We start from the raw sequence: 24,583 nt of genomic DNA, 5'->3' as shown, positions 1-24,583 counted from the left end.
ATCTGGCAGCCATACTATCAGCAAGAACTTGGTGATAAAACCAAGGATGATTGATCAGAATTTCTAGAAGCACTGTCAAAACTCCAAAGTAACGTATTGCCTTTTTAAATCCTTCCAAAATAAGGCCAGCTTGTGTCAAAGAAAGAAATCCTCAAAGCCTTTTTTCCAAATAACTTTTTAAACAGTATTTTCAACATGTTTCAACACTTTTTATTACCGCATATTCGGAGAACCAGTTTGGGGCTTCTGTTGTTCAGCACAGAAGTCAAAATTATTACTTACCAGTCCTACATTGTGTGCCTCATGCACCCTGAAAACCCTGTTAGGGTTGTTAGAAGTTGGAAGCAATTTGATGGCATGTACAACAGCCAAATTTCAAGATAGTTGGGCCAGGCTCTTTGAAAGCACCTCCTTACTTGAAGGCAAGTTCCACTGAAATCAAGGGAACTCCCTCATTGAGGAAGTAAGCATGGACAGAATTACATGCACTTACCTCAATGGGACTCTGTGGAGTTACTAGGGAATAAACTCCACTAAAGAGCAGAACTACACATGTAGCATTACACTGTAAACCTGCTTAAATTAAAAAGAGAGTGGCACAACAATATGCCAGAATACATTTAAGCTTTCAAAACTGTGCACAATCTACCAACAACTGTTCACATAGAACATCCATTTGTTGTTTTATTCAAATAATTACATTTTATTCAATGGGACTTGCCCCAAAATACTGTGTCTTAAGTAAGGAACTTCTCAATACTTGAAGCTGTCTGTCAATTTTTTTTTTTTGTCCAGGTTGCAACATAACAACATAGCTATTTACTACATTTTCCATTTCTGCAAGCACTCACACATTGCCCAACCTTGTTATCCTGATTAGGAACTTATTTTTTACTAAGTGCATTAAAGAGACAGCAATAAATGACCGAGAGAGCTTTACTTTTCTTTAATTTCTTTCTCCATTCCTGAAATCAGTTCAATTGCTCACCCAACTGCATTATAGCAATCCTGCTACAGGACATTCACAAAGCAACTGTTGCTAGAAACCAAGGAATAATGCCGAGCAGTTCTCACTTAACTGAAAAGCTACTCCCTTAAACTTCTCCAGCTGTGGTACAGAACAGATGCTCCCCAGGACCCCATACCTTTTGGAAAGTCACTTCTTCACGTCGCCTTTTTCTTTTGCTGCCTTTTCTGGCTCTCCGATTTACTTGCATCCATTTTACAACCTACAGGTCAAAACCATAGGGCTTTTTAAAGACGCAACCTGAGTGCAACTCTTCAGCATGAGTAAGAAACTATAAACAGACGCAAGACACATTTTTCCATTGCTTCACTGGAAAAGGAAAAGAAGGGAGGAGGGAAGAGGGGGTGTGGGAGAATATTTTTTTCCAGTCTACAGTATCATGGTTTAGGGCAATCCGTTTAGCTACTCATGCCCCGCCAAAAGCAGTCCCTCTCTTTTCACCTTCACGTTTCACGTTTTGTCTGAGTTTCACACCTGGGCAACAGGACACTTCTTGAAGCATAAAAGGCAGGATATCAAAAGCGTTTGATTTGCTGCTTGCACAGCCGCACCTTCCTGAAAACGATTCCCAGAAATGAGTAGGACATTCCTAGGAGGAATACCTCCTGATCCGTGTGAAACTGTTTTTGCGTTCCTGTTAACATTTTACAGAAAAGGCTCTGCTGCTGCCCATTCTTCACACCTTCAGCCTCAAGGTTCAGATTCTCTCTTAAATCACACTCGCAATTAAGAGATTGCCCTTAATCTAATGTAAACAAACAGCACTTTTGCAAGCGACACCTGATACACACAGATACCTACAGTCGCAAGAAAACATCAGAGGAAAACCAGAGACGTTTAGGAGTATCGCAAAGAAAAAGGTGTTACCTCGTCCCTCACTTGCTGGGCTAGCCGACACTCCCGCCAAGCTTGACTCTCTTCCAGCAAAGGCTAGATGGGGGGAAGACAAATGAAAACGCAAGTTTACTCGGGGTTGCTCGGAGGGATGCGATCCTTTCTTTCCCCTCGCCTCCAAAACCCCCAAGGCCGGCTGTCCTTCCCGATCGGCGGCCACCGGCTCGGATCTGGTTCTGCGCGTCAGCACCCACCGCTCTTCACCTCTCCGTGATTTCCTTCCCCTCCGAGCCGCGGGAAACCGGGAGGCTCTTTCCAACCCCCTCCTCTCCCCCCGCCGCCGCCGCTGCCGCCGCTCGCGCAAGGCAGCCGCCAAAGTCGTCCCAGGCTTGTTGCTCGGCTATGCGAAGAAGAAAAGGCTACCTTGCCTCCGCGCCTCCCTCTCGCCGGCTCGGCTGAAGGGCAAGACCCTCTTCCCCCGGCTGGGGGAAGCGCCTTCCCTTCACCCGGGGATGTAGCCCCCCGTGCGTGCCTTCTCGCGGTCGGACGCCCCTCCTGGCCGCCTGTTCGGGGCTGGGGAGGGCAGGCTGCCGCCGCCGCCGCTCTCTCTCTCTCTCTCTCGTTACAAGGCAGGCTCAAGGGACCTCCTTAGGAAACGAAACACCTCAGAGGGAGAAGGGGGGGGACCCCCCCTCCTCGCCCGCCTTCTTCCCGTCCCCGTGCTCCAGCCTCCGAGCAGAGAGGAGAGGAGGAGCTTGCCTTGAGGGGGTGACCGAAGGCCGGGCCAGCGGGGGCTTTTGTTCGGCCGGCCGTCGCCCCAAAGGGGACCCCCTTCTCCAGCCGGGTTGCTCTGGAGAGCAGCTCCTGTGCGCCCCGGCTGGCGCCACCACCCTTCCGACGTGACCACCCCGCCTGCCCGGGCTCCTGGACGCCCTGCCTGCCTGCCTGCGAGGCGTCGCGTTGGAGAGCGCGGGGCGCTCCGCGGCGGCCCAGCGCCTTCGCCCCCGCCCCGTCGGAGCGCTTCTCAAACAAGCCCTGAGGTGTTTTTCCATTCTGGCCGGCGCCCCACGGAAGATTTTTTTTGGGGGGGGAGGGAAGAGTCCCAGTGAGAGCGGTTAGTTGGAGGGGGGGCCCTTGGGATGATGCACTTGGCCGAGACCGATCGAAGTTCAGTCCCTTCCTCGGCCCTGACTCCCCGTTCTTCCCCGTGACTCGGAGCTTTTCTCCGCTTCAGCTCCCCATCTATCAAATGCAAAACGAGCCGTTCAGATGAGAGTAACTCTTGAGTTTAAGCAGCGGCGCAGGGACATAGTGGCTTTGAACTTAAAAGGTTTTAGGGAGGCGAGGTGTGCTCCTGCCGATGGTAATGGCTATTGCTTTGCCTCAGTTAAAGAGCAGAGAAAAAAAAAGACGGGGTGCAGAAGCAACGGGAGCTGAGCAATGCCACAGATCTCATAAGGCCTTTTCGTTTTACAAGATGATTGGAATGCATTTTCTCCATCTGCCCATCATTATCCTAGTTCCAAGCAGAGGTATTTTCAGTAAATTTTCTGATGATAACTGAAAGTACGTATATAGCAACGCAAAGGGGGATGTGAAATTCCCCTCCCCCCACCAACAGCTCCTTGACCTCTATGGAATCCAGAACTGTATCAGATGAATCCCATGGAGACTCTGAAGTGCATCTTGAAAGCAAGCATTAAGTTTGCTTTTTGCACCTGGAATCCTGCCATTTCTATTAGTCATGGGCATTCCACAGCTGACTCCTCCATCAGGCCTCAGTTCGGAAAAGCCTGTGCTTCGCTTTATAGCTCTGCAGTCCTGCATCTTTAACTGGGCATCAGGCGTCAGTCCTATTGCTCTAAAGTCTTTGGGGGGAAACATACACAAGATCACTCTATCTGTATGAACATTTTAAACTTACTTTCTTGCACAACTGGTGGCTTCAAGGACAACTCAAACAATAGGAAGGCGCTAGCAACTAAGAACTGGATTTTCAAAAAACTGACATTTAGGCTAATATTTTTGTATTTTCCTGTTTGTAAGTGCCAAGAAGAGTATAACTTCAGGATAATTAGACTTGGCACACATGTCATAAATGTTTTTAGAAAGTTCATGTACATGTGCATGCACACACTTAGAAAAAAGTCATATACAGTATTTATTTATGAATTCCCTTGGAAAGGTTAGAAGGGAAATCTTCAGAAAAGTAAGATGGTGATATACCAAAACAAACTTTCTCCTCTCTTGAATTTGGTGCATTTGCAAACAGATGTCGCAATATAAACGTATGTCAAATGAGAGTTCACTAAATCTTGACCACCTCTTTAACTTTACAGCTTTTAGTTTTCAAAAAGACACTGTCCTGCCCTTTTCTTTATTACCACAATAACCTTCTTTCAAGATCAAAAGCTTTAGATCAAAGCCAAGATCAAACTCTTTTGCTTTAAATAGACACAACACTACCATGAAATGTAAAACTCAAAAAAGAGAGAGAAAGTCTTAATGGAGGTATCCCACTAGGAAAAAAAAACTTATTTCAGATCTTTATTTTCACTTTCATGGTAGATGCTAAGTAACCATGAAAGCAGTGCTTTCCATGGTCAAAGACAAATGGAAGAATGAATAACGAAACAAAAGAGTATTTCTATCTCTCTCTTTAGTACATTTGTAAATGTCATCAAGGAGTTGCTTTTTGCCATTGCCATGCTAAGAGGTTTGTCTCCATTAACTTCTGTAATGAAAATATTTATAGGCAACTGTATTTTAAGTCTACCCACTAGTAGATGGACTTGCATCTTCAGATGCAATCTTGAGTAGCTTTCTAAAAATTACTTTATTTATTTATTTATTTATTTATTTATTTATTTATTTATTTATTTATTTATTTATTTATTTATTTATTTATTGGATTTCTATCCCGCCCATCTAGACCAAAGGTCTACTTTCTCCACAATGCTGTTATTGTTTTGACTTGTATACTGCCCCATAGTGCTTAAATCACTCTCTGGTCAGTTTACAACATAATCATGCAAGGGACACTTTGCACCCCTCTCCCCATGAACTGGGTACTCATTTTACAGACCTTTGAAGAATGGAAGGCTGAGTCAGCTACCTAAATCCATCAGGATCAATCTCAGGTTGTGAGTAGAGGCTTAACTGCAGTACTGCAGCTTAACCACTGGGCCATGGAACTCATTTTAAGGATGGATTAACCCAGTGGTTCTTAACCTTTTTGAAAGAAACGCGCCCCTTGAGCCATTGAGGAAGTTATCATCACCCCCCTCTCCATGGCGCAGTGGTGGTGCCGCGGCGGCAGTCGCATGGCGCTGCCAAGGGGAGGGTGCGATGATAATTTCCTCAATGGCGGCGCTGGCGTGGCAGCTCCATCGCCCCCTATCACTCCCTTCTGTTCCTTCACCCTCGCATAGCCCCTTTTCCTTTCATCGCCCCCCTGAAAAATGAAATCGCCCCCTGGGGGGCAATATCGCCTAGGTTAAGAACCACTGGTTTAACCTTTAAGGATAGTTTGGCTAAAAGAAGAATGGGGAAGCTGTTGGTCATATAGGAGGGATTTCTTGTCCCTTAGATACTCTGGGGGCTGCACCAGGGTGGGGAAAATGCATGAGCTGGGGGAAATGCACAAATCAGCGGGGGGGGGGGGAATCAGAAGTAGCTGATAATCTGCAACAACTCTAGAAAAAAAACGAAGGGTTAACCCTTTTGGTTAGGCTATAGCTCATTTGAAATTTGAACTGCCACTTTTTTCAGCAAAAATGAAAATCTGACAGGTGTTAAAATGACTTTGAGATGATATGTAGCCCAAAGACCACACAATTTCTACCCCTTGGGCTGGACATTATCAGTAACCCAATGTCAGGTGGTGATCTATGCAGTTCAGAAAGGATTTGAAACCAGGTATCTTAAATACTTTCTCAATTACAGTACACCATATATGCTGAACCTGAGTACTGTACTGTGTTCAGCAGGGTATTGACTTCTACCTGAGAATGAGTAATCACAGACTGGGTACAACAGTTAAACTTTTATACCACCTTTTAAAGAAATCCTGATGTTCAATTTAACCTGGACTATAGTTATGGGTTAGACAGGGAGATGTTTTCCAACTATATGTTACTTGGATATTAATTACTGTAACATTTAAACAGCTTGAAAAACTTATTTTTTGGATTATGGGAATTGTCATCCAAAAAAGTATCTTTTCCATGCCATGCATTTAAAGATATATCAATATAAGTATTAAGAGCAAGCGCACCCTTGTGAGCCACCTATCCTGTATAGTTCTATGTTTTAAACTAAATAATGCTTTACTGTGGATGCTTGAAGACAAAGTACTTCCAGTACCATTCAGAAGATACGTAAAATGTTCTAGTACCAGAGCAATTAGTAAACCATGTATGATGAGGAGTTAAGCAAATGCAATGTAAGAATATGCAGATGAGCAGGTCTGTCTGGGAAAAAATGCAGCAAAGTTTATTCTGCACATTTATTCTGCACATTTACACAGTACTGTTGTTAATATCCATTCCTTTACTATCAAGAACATTTCAGAGATTTCAAAGGTTTCCATTCTCAAAGCATGATCCTACAGTAATATGATCACTGCAAAAAATGTACTCTCTTTGGCAGAGGTGAGTTATACATTCAAAAAGGAAAATATATTCTTTTCTACAGAGGTCCTTTGGTTGCAAAAGGTTCTCCTCCCAAAAAACTCAAAAGTATCAACACTAGATTCTAAGGATATGTTAAGATCCTTTTATTTGACCATGTAAGGATACTTGAGCACCTAAGTTAGCAACCAGTGCATTAGTTGGGGGTCTGATATCATGGTGAACATTTCTTAGTCCTGACAGAAACTTTTCAAGATTTAGATTTGTGAAGAATTAAGATGCCGTAGACTCTTTAGGTCAGTACAGCACTATTGCCGATAAATAGACGAATTGTAGACGAATGTGACAAGCTCTTTTGCTTCTGGTGCAGCAAGGAATGCAGTGCTTGTATGTAAGGTGGGAGGAAAGTAAGATTATTTAGCATAAAATATAAACTTCTTCCACATATGTGTAATTTTGTCTAGTGGAAGGTTTCCTGGAGTATAGGATAATTCTTTTTAATGTTCTTTTTAATTTTCCAGACTGTTGATTTCAGTCTTGCTGCACCCATGTTGTGAGACAGATATGCTCTCGCAGCACTAGAATACAGAATTGCCCTGATATACTGAATGATCCTTTTTGATTCCAGTTGTGATTCTTCTAAATTCACACAAAGACCAAGATCTGATAGGAGTTACAGTGCAAAAAAGACATCTCTCTGTGCCTTTTTGTTTGCACCTGGTACAATCACCCAGTGTTCTATGTATGGAAAAATAATAATGCCATGGGTTGTGAGGTACACAGCAATTGAGCCCACACATTTCGCAAAGGGACCAAAAGGAAGTGCATTGAACTCAAATATTTTGTTGTCTATAGCAGAATGCAGGAAACATCAGTATTCTGGATGGATGGTAATATTAAAATAAATGTCCTTTAGATCAATTACAGTAAGCCAGTTCCCTTCTCTGAGGAGGGTAATATGGCTACAAAGATCACCATCCTGAATTTCCTGGTCTCTATATATGAGTTTGCATCTTTTAGGCCTTTAGCACATTTTGGTTTTTACTTAGACTTCGCTCTTTTAGTCTGAGTGGAGTCAGAGTTGGTAGATTTTTCTTTTCTTAGGCACTAAAATCAAAGTTGATTTCAAGGTTGACTTTAAGGTAAATTTCAAGGTTGGGGGTCTGTCCTCAATGTCAGTAGGTGGCATTTATTGCAGAGGTTCAATTTCTTAGCGAGTTGTGGCCCACTGGGGCCATAAAAGGCAGAAAGGGCCAACCTAGATGAATAACTTTTAAAAAGGAAACAAATATGAAAACAAGACTCATGAATGATGAAGAACATGTAATATTTTATGGGAGAGGGCAAAACATGCAGAAAACTTTGATGAAGAAAAAAGGCTCCAGATGCTCTGCAAGTGTTATCTCAGCAGCAGCTAAAAGGGAACGGAGGCTAGATGGTGGAGGTGGAATGTGTGCCATGGAGAGAAAGTGTGGACTAATGGATCTGTTTTAGTTTCTAGAGCAGTGGTGTCGAACTGTGGCCCTCCAGATGTTCTTGGCCTTCAAATCCCAGAAATCCTGGCCAGCAGAGGTGGTGGTGAAGGCTTCTGGGAGTTGAAGTCCAAGAACATCTGGAGGGCCACAGTTCGACACCACTGTTCTAGAGTGTTCTGAAGATCCCATGCAGGTACAGAAGGGACCCATTGGTATGAATCACAGAGGCGACAAAGTGGGGATTTGGTGAGTCAAAACCATTCATTGCTTTACATCATTTGCAGGCTGTCTGCAGTACTCTGGAAGCACAAGGTGGAATGATTTAAGTAAGATCATAAATAATTCCAATGCCACTATTATTCATGCATGTTCCTCAACACATATTCCTCTACAGACAGAGAAAAACATGCATTGCACCAGTGTATGCTTACAACTTCCCACAAACCTACACTGGAGTACTGCTTAGAAATAGGAGAATTATATCTAACAACATTAGAATAACAGTATAAATGAAAGTACAGATTGTGAAATGTCTTGACGAGGTTTATTATATGGATATGTTTATCTTAACTGGTTCATTTGACTTAAATATAAAACCCAACTCTTTATACTTCATATTTTAGAACTAACAGATTTATTTTACAACTGCTGGCCAAGTTGTGCATCTTAAGAAAGCAATGGGTTAATTCATTTTAAAGTGCTGAAGCCCTGCTTGCTCACAAGAAGAATCAATAGAGGACCATCACTGGCATCTCTGTATACCTATTGCAACCACACTGTCTCCACTTCAATCCATCAAGGATCTTCAGTGCTGAAAACAGTCAGTACTGATACACTAAGAAGGTTACGCTGTCAGTAGTGTACTCAGCTGCCTTCTTTTATTGGCATACCAGGAGTCTCTGGAGAATGAAAATCTTGGCAGAGGGAAAGAAAGGGGTGGAGTACAAATACTTACTGTAAATGGGCATGATAAGAATTTCTCCGAAATGGACAAACATCCATTGCCCTGTGGAGTTCGTTATACGACTTAAATAAATTCTGGGAGATCTTTCCTTGCTGCTTAGGGCAATGTGAACCAGCAGGGAGGGACCTGGCAAGTTGAATATTTACCACAATCTAAAATTCTACAGCCACCTCACATTTCTTCCATTCTCGCAGACAACAGCAAAGTACAGTAGCTAATATATATAGTCATGTCATCAACATGTTATTTTGTATATAATTTTGAAACTTGACTTTTGGGAGGGATACTAAAACTCCCAGGATCTTGCAGCTAGCATGGTTAGTGATTCTAGGAGTTGAGGCCTAAAAAGTAACTTCTCTAAGCTGCATGTGTATATGTTTTATTTTTTCTAACTGTGTCATTATATATCAGCCTTTCCCAACTTATCACTATCTTGCTATATTGGACTACAGCCCACATTAGCCCACACAGCATAGCCACTGGTTGTGCTGGATGAGGAGGATGGGGATAGTAGTCCAACACACCTGGGAATGCTGCTATAAGTGAAGAGGGGGGAAAGAGTACATAAACTCAAGTATTTATATTTTGTAAACTGGAAACAAAACAGTTGAAGCACAACAGAAATACTGGGTGGTAGAGAGCAACATATTTCTCTTTTTTGGATGACCGAAGGAAATACAAGCAAGAGTTAACTGTTAGCTAATCTCTTTGCTTTTCCTTGGATGTTTTTGCAAGGCACAGATCAAAACAGACCTTTAATATTATGCAGGATCAGCTGTGTCCGTATTAGGAAAGTCTAGCCCTGCATCCATGTGCAAGAAAGACCTTTCCACTCTCCCCTGTGTGTTTCCACCCTGTGCATACGTAGGTGGGAGAGTGGGAGCTTGGGAATGTGAATTTGATCCAGCATTGACCAGCCAGGCAGCAAACTTTTATTGTTCTGGAGATACCAAACATTTTTCCTTTTTACTAGGGATAAACTTGATCATTCTGCACATAACACAGCTTTTGTGCTCAGCAGTGTGATTAACAGAAAAAGGCGAACCACAAAGAATATTTGAGCTTTATTAAAGCTACCATAAACAACACCTTAGGGATTCAATTCACATGCTTATTCTGGAACAGGAACACATGTTCCCATTTCAAACTCTTGTGTGTAATGCTACCTCCAGTATACTCTACTAGATTTATTTATTTTCCATGAGAAAGGAACCAGTAACTTGTCACAACCAGATTTTCTGCTGTAACCTGCCTAATCTAGGGGCTATGTATGAATGCACAGTGGAAACCAGCCAAGTCTATTCATAAACTGTTGTCCTGAAAAGACCAAAATTAGTTGCAGGTGAATGACTGTCTCAAGCTTCAAAATTAAGACATCATTGTTTTTCTTATGACCAGTGATCAGCTCCAGACTTGGAGGGAACTGAACAGACTAACCGTTAAGCTTCAATGAAGCAGAAAAAAAGGGGCAAATGGTCTCCAATTGATGGGTTATAAGATACGCTTACTAGGCAGAAGGTCTGTTTTGCCAGTTTTTACAAAAAGTACCTGCTCTGCACAAGGGAGTTTTTCAGATAATCACTTTACTCTGACTTTTTTCACCAAGTACAGATCTCTCATATTAAAAAGACCGTGCATCTAAGCTGTGGCAAGAGGAGTAAGAAGAATTACCAAAGATTTCACCCAGGCAAGAACTTTTACTTCTCTGATTATGCTCACCATTTATGCTTTTTTTTTAATGCTTTTTTTTTTTAAAAAAAAAGCCTTTTAGACAGACAATACTAGACAAAATGAAAGCATTCTTATCAAAGGATACCAGTATCCTTATGGGAATGGTGTTGCACTGGTTCTGATCCTTCCTTGGTGGCTGATCCCAGATGGTACAGTTTAGAGACTGCATTATGGGATCCCACAGGGATCAACCATCTCCACAATGCTTTTTAACATCTATAGAAGCTGCTAGGAGAAGTCATTTGGAGTTTTGGCGTGTGCTGTCATCAGTTTGCTGAGGACACACAGCTCTATACCTCCTTTGCTTCATCTGTTCAAGTCTTGAGTGCTGCCTCAATAACCGGACTGGACAAAGGCCAATAAATTGAAACTGGCTCGAGATAAGATGGAGATCCTGTTGTTGGGAAATCTCTCTGGCCTAGATGGAGTTACACTCCCCCTGAAAGATTGGGTCCACAGCTTAATGGTTTACAACCTCAATACTTGTGAGAATGCCTGTTTTACACACTCATCCCAAACCACAATGCTAATGGTGGCCACACCAAGGGAGAGGCCAACAAGATGATGAGAAATTGGGCCTTCTTAGTGGTGAACCCTAGTCCTTGGAATAAATCAAATCAAGTCAAATAAATAAATAAAACAATAAAACTTCCATCTGAGATGCACCATACTCTGTCCCTCCTGACTTTTAGGAAATTATTTAAAACAGAACTTTATAAAGAAGCCTTCAAGAATGTGTCCCCTGTGGTTGTGAACTCTTAATTTTTAAATTTAGGGTTTTAAAAATGGATTGGTCATTGCCATATTGTTTGGGTTTGTATCTGGGTAGTCTTTGGGGAGGGAGTGTTTGCCAGTCTATTCTATAAACCACCCAGAGTACTGGGTGTCACAAGGCCTATTAAACTTAGCATGATTTACTTTTCACTAGTCATGTATACAGTTTCACTGAGAGTCTCAACATCTATCTGGCAAACATAATCTCAGACTCGGATACAACAATGTTTACAGTTAATTTAGTAATGGACCATCATTTCTTTTATATTAAAAAGGCCAATCTTGCATTAAAATAGTAAACAAATAACAAAAGCAACTGAAACTGTTCCAACACAAATATATCCCCTGTACTGATGAATGGCTGGAGGACAGATTTCTAATAGCTATAATTAGACAATAATAATAGCTAATTATACCTCAGTCCTAATCCATTTTCCTACTCACATTGAAATGTCCAAAACCAGCCAAAACAAAACCAGACATTTGCAGAATAGATCTGTAAGCAGTTACTACAATCTGATTATGGATTCCCATTAGCTGGGAACATAAAGACCATTGTGAGTATCACTTAGTTGAAAAATGTTTTGGGTTTATATTTGGAAAATTGCTATTTGCCTTTGTTTTATTCACTTGAAAAGAGCAGTTCAATGTGGGGCTGAAAAATTACAGCTTTAGTTTACAGAGTTCACATATTCACCACTAACCCTAAAACGTAGCTTCATGTAAGAAATAAAACTATCCGTAGAGAGGAAATGGGGAAAGAATTAAAATAATTCAGTCAGTAAATGCTTCCTTTCCCATGGGGAAGAGAAGCAACTAAAGGAAATTTAGAGAAGCTCTTCAAGAATCAAATTTGAGGTTATTTGTCATTAAACACTCTGCCTGGATCAACAAAAAGTCATACAATGAGTTGTTGATGTGCAAAAAGGAACTGCAAGATATAAAGGCATAGGAGCCCTGCCATGTGCTTTTTCCTGTTCCCACAAGAGAGGTAAATAAAAAATGATATTTTATTGCAAAATATGACTACAAGTTGGGAGATGTGTGGAATATTCAGGAACCACTGGGAGGCAGTGGGCTAATAATATTGTCATATGGTCTCCAGAAAAATACAAATGAATTCAGGACAACAATTCAAAATAAAAGGACTAATGTGGAAGCATAAGAGAACATTTCCCAATACCTAAAACTCAATTTAGGTTGAAGCTACACTGGAAAGCTGAAGCAGAGAGATTTGGCTTTGCTGAGATTGGAATTCACAGCCTGTATTATGTTTGAAACTGCAGTCAGTGCTCACATAGGAGCTGCAGGTTGATCCAGGAATTCACTGTTCATACAATATGCAATGTGTTTCACATTCCAGCCCACAGCCCCCTTCTTTCCTTCCTTCCTCTAGTCCCACCTCTGCCAATCCTTTCTTCCTTCTCTGGTCCCACCTCTGCCAATGTGGTGGGAGAGTAAATATGGGAAATAATAATAATGACTGAGCAATATGATGATAAGGTGGCCTAGTGCCAACCTCATACATGTAAGATTTTTTTTAAAAAAATAATAAATTGGAGGATGATCAAGGGAGAGGAAAGAATGTTCCGCCATTTCTGAACATCACACCCCAACTGCATATATCACTGAAAACCCCATCTACAGACACACACCCCATCTTTACAAGAATATATCAAAACTACCCACATGGGAAAAAAGTATGTTCAATTTGTCTAGCTTGAAAAGGTAGAAGCCCCCCAGCAGCAGAGGAAAAAAAAAGCAGCTTTGAGAGCACAATGGGCTGGATCCATTCAAATCAGCTTTTACATCATGTGCTCAGTAAAAAAATATTTTCAATTCACTCATTTTATAAATGAAGCAAATCCCACAGTACTTGACCATGTAGTCACAGCCTAAATTAGCACAGGGAGAGGGAGTGATGTATAAGCATACCTTTAAATAAAAAGGAATACTTTTTTTTTACTAGTAAGCTTCAAAACTACAAAACATAGCCCAGTCAATGAAACTATAGAACTAGCTTAGTTTTGACTTGCTTTAAAAGCAAATGATTGTTTAATGTGCACACGACAATTCTGTGTGCATAATACATTCTATTGCTTTTCATGATGGAGTAGTAAATAGATAACAGAAGAGAAAACATGTAGTGAATGAGGAGAGGAATCTTTGTTCGACAATTAAGCCTTAAGAAGTGCAGTTCAAAGAAGGCATAAATACCACAGCTCTTGAGATACAGTATTTAAGAGCAGTCAAGAGAACAAAAAGAAAACACTGGAAGCATGTATTCCGACAGTGTAGGAGAGGCCTTAGCTGCACCATTACTTAATAGGGGCTTTCCAGCTCTAAAATCAGCTGTTTCTGAAGTCGGTCTGTGTCATTTAAACTCAGTCTGGAGCTGCTGGCATTAAGTCATTATTAGCCTAGTGGAGGATGAAAAGCAGCTCCAGTCCTGTGGTGAGTCACCTCTGAGGCTGCAGTACATCCTGATCTGATAAACAGCAAATTCAACAAGTACAATGTAGTTGACCTCATTTCACCCGGCCCCAGCAAGTTTTGGGAGAATGCCCTCCTGAAATCTTCTGTGTCTGACACAAATGTTTACTTTCCAGCAGACGCATCTGATGCGATGCACCGGAAAACCTTACTGTGATCCGGTCAGGAGGCAGACGGGCTGCTGTGTGTGGCACTCTTCCCTATGGAGAGGGGAAGCTGGAGGCCAATCTGAGACATCTGATTTGCAGCAGAAGCTTTCATAAAGAATTAGGGAGGTTCACCAAACTAGTAATCTCCCTCATTTTGTAAAAGGCACTGTTTTCAGCACAGCAATATGCTTAAATTATACCAATGAAGCAGAACATTGTTATTCCTGGAGGAAAAGAACTGAGAATTGGAGAGGCCTCTGCCTTACTATGCCCATTTTGCAGGACAGGAAACCTAACTTCTCGCCCAACGTGTACAGAGTGGCAGTCAGAATTCCTGTTCATTTTTAGTGTATGAAAATTCATATATAAATTGTGAAAATCTGGCCATACACACACATTGTTTGTGCTAAATAGACAAGACAACCTTAATCCACAAGCTCTGCTCAACAGCTTTGTATTCTTGCACGTTGGACAATGGGTATTTTTAAACAAAACATTGAGCATCAATGGCTCTATGTATAGAACATCACCGAAAGCTTTGGGCAGTGCTAATGTTGAAGGTCAGCTAACCTGAACCATTTTTTGAAATGGAGTCCTTATCAGATGACAAGGGAGAACCATCAACAGAAAACTGAAGCCTCTGAACGCTACACCTTACATTGCCTGCTGTGTCTGTTGCACTCCAGACAACAGCACATTACTGAATGATGGTCATCTCCCCTTTTCTGCCCCCCTTATCAACACAGGATACATATTATCCATTGCTGTTACACATGAATCAAACAATAATGTACCTAAATTTAAAACATAACCAAACAACAAGGCATAAAATAGTACTGTTCTAAATAAACATGCATAAAACAGGAAACAGCATGCATAAGCTCCTACATATGGAGCTCCTAATTTAGCAATGGGAACTTAGTAGAGAATAGACATTGTTGGATACCACAGTTGAGTTTGTAAACAATAAACACAGCATCTATTACACTGTGGGATTTCTGTTCCCTACTTGGGTGGTGAGTCAACGTAGAAACCTGTTTCTCCTTTGACACTTCCCATCCAACATTAGTTATCCTTTATAATATTAGCTCCTATGTTCTTAATACTTTATGGAGTACATCTCAGTGCTTCAGAATTAACCACTTTCCAAACAAGAAATGTAGAGTTTGTTTTTGTCTTGTTTTTACAAAACTTTATCCTGCCAGCACAATTTTAACAGGTGTACAGTGTTTCAGAATAAGTCCTACTTCATATATAACAGTCAATAAATAAGTGCATTGTACATTTCTTGGAAGTTATTCCCTGCTTCAGCCACAGCAATTCACAAAACTGATACCTTCCATTTTTTAAACAACATGCAAAGTGTCACTAAAATACCTTAATGATATAGTTTCCAGTGAATCGTACATTTAGCAATAAAATAAAGCTTAAGAGATTTTCCTCTTGGCAGCATCTCTTTCAGGAAAACAGAAAAATGAAACCTGCAACTGATGAAAATGGATTCCCATATGGGTGCAGAATAAAGACTTTAGGATGGATAATATTAAAACAGGGATTTTACTTTATGCCATACCTGCTACAGCAGAAACAGTAATTTGAACAAGATGCTCAACAAATTCATAATCTGGATCTTATTCAGAACAGATCTTTTGCATTTACCTTTGGGATTCCTGAGCAGTCAAGCCATTTCTGGAGAATGTTTTCAACTGATAGGCCAGACCTTCCAAGAAAATTAAAAAATAACTTTGTTCATGTACTGTCCACAAAATGTATGCTTATAAACAACAGCAGAACGTTTTGGCAGAAAAATCAAGTTTGTAATCTAAATACCAGTCCCTCAAAGTAACAGCATTATTGATTTGTCATTTTAATTAACAACAACAGAGCTGATGAAACCTAAAAATTAAAGGCAGATTGGACTCTGCATGTAAAAATCAAGTGATGAATTTAGTACACATGAGAGCTGACAACATCCATTTAAGAAGCTCAAATAAAACACATGTAAAGAATGAACAGGTGTTCTTGCAGTCAGTACTTTTTCTGTGTGGGTTTTCCTATTCAGTTTGTTCAGTAAATGAAAGGAGGGAATAAAGCTTCATTTTAGTGGCATCAGTTACAAGGGGGGTAAAAACTGCTTGTGAATAATTAATTAATGGATCACAAGAACTTTAGCTTTACACTAACTTTCCCCTGTTTGGTGCCTAAAACCCCATCATTTCCATCCAGCATGCCCATAACCTCCGTTGATTCTCCCAGTGGTTTCAGCTAAGACAGTGGTTCCCAAACTTGGGTTCCCCGTATGTTCTTGGACTACGACTCCCAGAAATCCTGGCCAGAATCATGGTGAAGGCTCCCGGGAGTTTTAGTCCAAAAAGATCTGGGGCCCCAAAGTTGAGAACCACTGAATTAAGAGATGGGCCAGCAGAAGAGACAGAAGGTAGCTTCACTTAATTTTAGGTTAGTTCCCCAAACCACACCCATTTCAGGAAAGTTCCCTTACTCTGAAAAAAGGCCTTTGGGGTGGGGGGTCTTGTAGGTTGCTAGAAGGAGCAGTGACTATGGAAGTTTTCCCTCCCATTCCACACCTTTCTAGGTCCAAGTCCCTATATTTGGATGTCAGCTTTCCCCAATTTACTTAATTTGTTGCTTATAGTGTGCTGCTCATTTGCTGATACTGAACAGTACATTTCACTGCCCCTGCCAGTTCTCATCAATATGTTGGGAGGGACAAATAGATTTAAAACTTGATTAAACTGTTCTAGAAGAGGTAGAAGGAGTGGCTCTATCACCATGCCATCTGTCACGTAAAAGAAACTGTATTGAACTGTCCTTGCACAAATTCTGTCAATTTGTATTCCTAGCACAAAACTACATTCAGATAGCGGTCTGTATTTGTACAGATCTGCCCAAAATTCAGTGAAAAACCCTGCTCCACTACTAAAAACAGTGGGGAGTTGTATCCTATCACAGCTGTCTGATAAGTTACCTATAAGATACATGTTTATATATGTTGTTTGGTATACACCCTATTCATTAGGTATACACCAATTGTGTTTATCTTAGATATATATCTCATATGTATGAAGGTCCACAAAAGTTTAATTACTGGAAAGTGAAGCAGGAAAAAGTGGGATGACCTGGACCAATTTAAAGTGGCAGAGTTACAAAAACATCTAGGGCAATTAATTTTGCCTCTCTTCTCTAAAGACTTTCCAGCACACAAAATACCTTGGCTCCTCATAAATATTTAGATAAGAAGACAAGCTAGAAGTGAAGAGGGGAAAAAACCACTTCCTGGAATGTCAAAAGAGAAGGCTTTAAAGTTTGTTTACAAACACACCACTTCCCTGATGCATATATTCTCCATTAGCCTGGTGCAAGGAGAAGAACACGAGTTTGGAAAATATTTTAAACAAAAAACATTGTGTGTATGTGTGTGTGTGTTTACAATCACTAAGCAATTGTTTATGAATTTGTGTTCTTTCTGAAACTGAGGCCACATTATAGCAACTGATATGAAGATAGCCATTTTGAATAGCAGGCAATTGCAAAATGCATTAAACATTCACTCATGTGAATGTCTTCACTCCAAACCCAACTCAATGTGTTTTACACACACAAACTGAACCCCAAATATAGTGCCTAAAAACACCTGGCAGAGGTTCCTCAGTTAGAAAAGACTGAATAATGAATATATCCACACACTAAACAAAAATCCGCTTGTTGTGTTTCATGAATATTAGGACCAATTGTAAAGACAGTGCTGTGAGTGAGACTAGAAGTAATGAAAGCCATTACTATAAAAGAACTACAAGCATCACATGGAAAAATATATTTTTAAAACTGTTGGTGAAACTAGCCAATCTGATGGGTATTTGATGGTCATCCTCCAGACAGCTAACAGTACCTAGATATTGTTGTTACACTTCTCAAGTTGAAAATGGACAGGGGATGTGAAATACATGTTACAAAATAATATTTCAAAAAATAGGAACCGCAAGTGCATTTACCACACTCCTAATTCCTTACAAAGCAAAATATATTATTTTTTCAGAATAGTGAATACTATTCTTCTGCGTAAACTGACATCTGAGGCCTTACTAAATGAGATGCTCATCCCAAAGGAAGCAATTGTTTACATTCCAATTATTCCAGTGGCAGTCACACTTCTGCTTACAATATGCTTCCTCAGTCACACTTTTTTGCCACTTGAGGGAGTCCTGCTTCTTAGTATGGGATCAGCTTCTCAGCCTTCCTTAATGAAGGGTACCTTCCAGATGTTTTGGATTAACAGTTCCCACTATCTGTGATTGCAGATCATGCTGGCCAGGCTGACAAGTGCTGTGGCCCAAACCCTTTGGAGAGCACCATGTTGCAGAAGGTTGAAATAACATTCAGTTGTAACACAACAGTTCCAGATGAGAAGATACTGGTCTAACATTTGTATGCACCTTTACAGACTGCAGTATTTTGCCTGGTAGTAAATACCACTGCATATAATAGGCCTAATTCTGTATAACATATACTATAGGACTGTGTTATGAATTGCTTTTAGTAGTTGATTATTACAGTATTTTAGATATAGAAACTTGAACATCTAGCTTTCAAGAATCATTTTCTATAGGAAATGTGTTATGTCCTTTGTATGCATGTAGGAGGACTTCAACAAAGTTTCATTAAAGATCGAACCTCATGATGCCCGTTTGATAAATATTCTGCACAAGAGAAACCCAATCTGAAGGTAAAGTTATTTGAAGATTGGTAAAAATAATGACGTTTTATAAGTTCAAGCTCAAGTTATTGTCTTTACAGCCAACGCTGTTAGGCCACTCAGAACTGTTGTGTAATGAATGCATTTCTCATTTCACTGATGTCTTGTTCCTCAAGTGCTTAATGCTGTACTAAACAGCAGAAAACATAACATAAATATTAACAGATTTTTTTTCCTAATAGGAAGATGAATAACTAATCTTAGGTTAGGAATCTATGTTTGAACTGTTTTTAATCACAAGCATAAACCAATCTTACAGGATTAACACCCATTAAAAACTACGTGAAAAACAGAGACCTGTCTGAAAGGCATCCTATCTCTCTGGAAGTTGGTAATCCACTGGTGTGGGGAGAGTACAAGGCTGGAACATGCTGGAGGGAGACCTCCAAAGTTCTTCAAAGGCTACAAGCAAGATACAGACAAGGATGCCCACTGAAAACAAGATGTTCAGTTTTGAATTGCTTGTGATATGGGAAACCTTTGTCTTACTAATGTGGAAATTGATCATTCCGACACATTAATGGCTGAAAATTTCATTTCAGTTAGCTAGAGAGCTCCAAGGTTATAGAGACTTTGCAGAGGCTGGACTGCCCCCTGTAATTAGCGTAAAAAGAAAAAGAGGAAGCAGTAACAAAAGACAAGTTAAACAAATCAGAAGTACCAAACAGAAAATGAATGGACCTGCCAGAAATAAAATGAAAATGGAACCCAATGGATATTTTTCACACCATCTCCCATTTGTGGGACTCCCAACACCCTTCCCAGTGCAGCAAATTTTCCTTAATGTGTTATTTTGCACATATTAGCTAAATCATCATCATCATCATCATCATCATCATCATCATCATCAAGAAGGGGGATGTGCTATTCTATTTCTCCACATCTTAGCAATATTCAGAAGAAGGGACAGTCTGTTATATGTGGAAAAGCTACATGTGACTGGTGACCCTGGAAAACCTGAGTCTTCAAGTTGCATGAAGAGGCTCCATGTGTTGAGGAGACTCTCCTCTTTGGGCTGCTGCTTTGCACACAGAAAAAAAAACAGGGGAAGAAAGAGAGCTAGCACTCTCCCTCTGCATTCAACTTTGCCAGAGCTGCAAGGAAAGCATAGAAGAAGAGACAGTGGGAAGAAAGAAGGTGAAGGTGCTATATTACAAAAGGAGAGAAAAGGGGGAACTGTGCAAGAGTGTAGCTCATTGTGAGTTATTTCTATAATGATAAACCAATTACTTTATCAGTGGAAACCACTAAAACAAATATAGTAGAAAGTTTAACATATTTACTGCTATAATCTCTTGAGATATAAGATACATATGTTCAACATCAGATTATGGGCTTTTTGCCAAAGGAACAAATCATATAACACTAATGAGTGTATTTCCACATATTTACTTTGAAACAGTCCTATCATGACATGGCAGCACTAGCTGTAGAAAAGATTATTGGACTAGATATTTCTCTCACACTAACTAACCACATAGGATGGCCTTGCTAAGGTCATAGCATGCACATAAATAAGGTGTGCTCTTATTTTTAAAGCGTTTCAAAATGGATCAGAAATGGCCTTTTTTTAAAAATTGAGAATGATTTGTACCTCCTAAGGAAAACCCTGGATAGCTCAGTGGCTTAGGGGGTTAAATTCCCCCACTGTGTCTCCTGGAAGGGGGCTGTATTCAGTGATTCATAGGGTCCCTTCCAGATCTGCAGTTCAAAGATTATTTCTTAGCTGCAGTAATGGAAAAGACTGGACAAACATGCTGGCTGGAAGTCAGGAAAACTATTTAAGCTTCAAATCAGTTCAATAGATTCTTTTTGGAACTTGGAAAAGTTACTTTCTTGGAATATAACTTCCAGAATTTCCCAGTCAGAGTTTCAAGAAGTTATTGTGCAAAAAAGTAACTATTCCAAGCTTTTTAATAAATTTCCGTTGAAATAATACTTGTGATGTGGCCTGTGAAGGAGCTGTTAAATGATGGGAAGCAAGTCTAAAGCTCCCTTTAGTTTCCATAATTTTTGTATTGTTCCTTGGAACCTAGCCAATCTATTTAAATGTTTTATTAAATTCCAATCAATATAGTCTAATAATTATTAACAAACGTCATTTTAGAAGGACAAAGCATTAATTCTTCTCCTATATTCTGATGTTAACAAACGAAATTCATTTGCTAATGGATGAAAAAATATGGTTACCACAAATATAGAGTACATGAAAGCATGGGTTATACAAATATGATATTCTGTTATACTTGGCAACCCATTTTATCTTCTCACCATTCATAATTATGGCAGCATATTATATATCTGGCTATAAAGCAAATTATCATGAAACTAAAATCTTGCCAATAATTTCTAGAATGCTAGAATAAACAGAGTTACAATGTTCTTACTGAAAATTAAAATATTCTTGGCATATTCTTAGACTCTAGCATGGTGTCCTTGTTCAAATCAAAACTGAAAAGTGGAAAAGAGCATGACTTTTATCAAAGATCCTAAGTATATTAATCTAATAGAAACACAGTAATTTCACCAGCTGGATATCTTGACTTCCCTCCCTCCAACAATGGGCACCAGATATCTTTACTATTGAAGCATTTGTTTAAAATCATTATTTAAAAAAAAAGAGTTTATACCGAAGGCTTTTACAATACAGAGGCAAGCATTATAATAGTAGGAAAAAGAAATACACCCAGAGACAGCTATTTTAAAAATAATTTTTGTATGACCCTCTGTTTTCACTTTTGATTTTTTTAATATTGCATGCTGCATTATTACATGTACTGTAATTGATTTTATTGTGCTGTATTATATATGTACAGTGGTGCCTCGCATAACGAGCTCCCTGTTTAACGACGATTCCGCATAGTGATGCGGATTTTGCGATCGCAAATCCTGGAACGGATTAATGTCGCTATGCGGGGCATCACTGTATTGTTAATAAAATATTACTCGGGTTTGAATATGGAATTCTTTTGCTAGTGAAAAGGCTTATCACTATTACAGTATAACGAGTGCATCATTGAACGATGAATCCGCATTGCGATGCAGATTTCCCCATCGCTAATGCGAGGGCATGCTCACATTATGATGGGGGAACCGCTGTTCAGCGGTTCCAAAATGGCTGCTGGAACACAAAAAATGGATGCCGGTACACCCAAGATGGCCACCAGAACACAAAAAAATGGCCTCCAGTACACCCAAGATGGCCGCCAGAACACAAAAAATGGGCACCGGTACACCCAAAATGGCCGCCGGGATGCTCAAAATGGCCACCGGTACACCCAAGATGGCTGCCGGAACAAGGGAAAACATCGGAGAACGGTGAGTTTGGGGCCCATTTGGAACGCATTAAACTTTGTTTAATGAGTTCCAATGGGTTTTTTGGCTCCGTTTTACGATGTTTTCCCATAGCGAAGGTTAATCCGGAACGGATTAACCTCGTTATGCGGGGCACCACTGTATATCGTGCTGTTATAAATCAAAAAGACTACTTCTATAGAGAATTATTGAAGTGTTTTGAAGTCAAAGACGAAGGCCAGTACCAATGATACCACTGTACTAATGCAAAATTACCTGCACTACACTTGTGAATTTTCAGTTATTGCAAAATTATCCAATATAAGATTTGCTGCACGAGCCACTGTGCAAGATTTGTACAACCACCTGCATAGCGATAATCCGGTAGAACTCTGCTAGCAGCAATTTTCACTCTGCTAGCAATAGCAGACCATGGTTCTTCAAGTGGATCTCTGTGAATTCACACATTTGGGTTAAACAGCGCCTGCGCTGGAACTTCGGAATCTTCTAGAGCTTTTTTTCTTAAAAGATACATAGTTTAGATTGCCCCCTGTATGCATGCTCTATTCCCCCAGCCTTCAGTTCCATTTATCCGCCACTTGTAGAGCATGAGCTTATTATAACAGTGACGGATAGTGGGGAGGCCAGATGGGATGTGTGAATTCACAGAGATCCACTTGAAGAACCATGGTTACAGGTAAGTAACCTCTCTTCTTCGTCGTCTCTGTGAATCACACATTTGGGTGACTGGCAAGCTAACTTACCGGAAGGAGGGCCATCACTGCAGGACAGAAGTCAAGACAGCCCTTCCAAAACTAGTCTCCTCCTTTGCCCGAAGGTCCAGTCAGTCTGTAGTGGGTGAGAAATGTGGACACTCTGGACCATGTTGCTGCCTTGCAGATGTCTGGAATGTCCACACCACGTAGTAAGGCAGTAGATGTTGCCATGGACCTTGTAGAACACCCTGAGATTTTTTCTGAATGATTCTTCCTCCCGTATCACTGAAGCTGTCGCTATTTTTCTGCTTGAGATTCTTAAATTAACTTCCAAATTATAACCCGTTGTGTTTATTGTTAGTAATCCCAGCTGTATTTATGCCAATAAAGGTTTGGAGAAAGTAAGTAAGTAAAACCTTGTAGAATGTCCCTTAAGACCTTCAGGCACATATTTACTTGCAAGTTGAGAGGTAAGAGTAATAGTGGAGACGAACCACTGTGGCAAGGTAGGAGATAATGCAGGACAACCTTTGTGTGGTCCAAAGAAGCACCAGGAAGAGTCTTTCAGATTTCCGAAAGTCCTTTGTCCTAGAAACATAATATGCTAACACCCTTGTAACATACAGGGAATGGAGCATCTTTTGGACTTCAGAGGAAGGATCAGAAAACAAGGTAGGTAACGAAATAGGTTGATTGAGGTGAAAATCTGTAACAACTTTAGGCAGGAACGAAACATCTGGAAGCAACATAACCTTGTCCTTATAGAATTGCAAGTAAGGAGAGTCGTACCTTAAGGCTGCCAACTCACTTGCTCTTCTAGCAGACATAACTGCAACTAGAAACAGAGTCTTTAGAGAAAGAAACTTAACGTCACAGGAAGCCATAGGCTCAAAGGGATGTTTCATGAGAGATTGCAGAACCAATGTAAGGGACCATTGAGGTACTGGAGGCCCTGTAGGAGGGCGAATGTTGATCAGTCCCTGTAAGAATGCTTTCAATGTAGGATGAGAAAAGAGACGTGAAGATTCTGAGTCTCTATGCTGGAGAGAAATGATTGCAGAGATATACACCTTGAGAGTCGACAAGGTAAGGCCTAGATCAAAAAGATGTTTGAGATACAGGAGTAAAGTCTGTAGGGAGACTAGAGAAGTCTGGAGATTTCTGGCAGTGGCAAAACGAAGAAAATTATTCCACTTGTACTTATATAAAAGGATAGCATATGGTTGGTTTGTTTGTTTGAACTTGTCTAACACCTCTTTGATTTCAGGCAGATCTTCCACGCAGCTAGGTGGAGGGAGCTGATGTCTGGATGTAGAACACTACCCGAGTCCTGTGTCAGCGGATGTGGAAAGGAGGGAAGCCTCAGCATGTCGATGGCAAACTCCTTCATAGTAGAAAACCATCGCTGACGTGGCCAAAACGGTGCTATGATGACTGCTGTTGACGTCTGCTGTCTCAGTTTGATGAGAGACCGCTGTATCAGGGGAATCGGTGGAAACAGGTAAATCAGATGATCTTGCCATGGAATCATGAACGCATCTCCCGGGGAGCCGGGACCCCTGCCTGCTCGAGATGCATACCTCTTGCACTTCTTGTTCTTGTACAAAGCGAACACGTCTCCAAGTGATTTATGTGCAGTCCTCTCTGGCGCAGGGACCAAGGGGCATGTATTCTGTGACTGATGCAACATGCTCCCCAGTCCGTGGGGCTCGCATCAGTTGTCA

General features: G+C 40.6%; 1 protein-coding gene and 2 long non-coding RNA genes across 19 annotated transcripts in view; 1 reads left to right on the top strand and 2 right to left on the bottom strand.

The window, feature by feature from the left end:
- The window catches only part of AOPEP (aminopeptidase O (putative)), a 234,245-nt gene that overhangs the window by 111,489 nt on the left and 98,173 nt on the right, over positions 1–24,583 (bottom strand). For 14 of the 16 annotated variants that reach the window (XM_072992325.2, XM_072992326.2, XM_072992324.2 and 11 more), the window contains 3 exons: positions 15,738–15,798; positions 1,895–1,957; positions 1,146–1,229 (listed from right to left, as the gene is read on the bottom strand). In XM_072992325.2, coding sequence (XP_072848426.2) covers positions 1,146–1,229; positions 1,895–1,957; positions 15,738–15,798 — 208 coding nt within the window. Of the gene's footprint in view, positions 1–1,145; positions 1,230–1,894; positions 1,958–8,156; positions 8,267–15,737; positions 15,799–24,583 lie in introns of those variants that run through there. The other 2 variants (XM_072992323.2, XM_072992329.2) reach the window with 2 other exon arrangements.
- The window catches only part of LOC140704879 (uncharacterized), a 31,199-nt gene continuing 14,747 nt past the window's right edge, over positions 8,132–24,583 (top strand). For both annotated transcript variants that reach the window (XR_013542071.1, XR_013542070.1), the window contains exons 1-4: positions 8,132–8,213; positions 10,543–10,618; positions 18,734–18,819; positions 24,127–24,360. This is a non-coding gene — a long non-coding RNA (uncharacterized LOC140704879). The remainder of the gene's footprint in view (positions 8,214–10,542; positions 10,619–18,733; positions 18,820–24,126; positions 24,361–24,583) is intronic.
- On the bottom strand, positions 19,200–24,136 carry LOC144586966 (uncharacterized). Its single transcript, XR_013542073.1, has 2 exons — positions 23,276–24,136; positions 19,200–23,094 (listed from the first exon to the last, which is right to left on the bottom strand). It is a non-coding gene; the product is annotated as an uncharacterized LOC144586966 (long non-coding RNA).

The sequence above is a fragment of the Pogona vitticeps genome, chromosome 2 (assembly GCF_051106095.1).
Source record: "Pogona vitticeps strain Pit_001003342236 chromosome 2, PviZW2.1, whole genome shotgun sequence".
NCBI classification, from domain to species: domain Eukaryota; kingdom Metazoa; phylum Chordata; class Lepidosauria; order Squamata; family Agamidae; genus Pogona; species Pogona vitticeps.
This window is presented reverse-complemented; position numbering and strand designations above follow the sequence as displayed.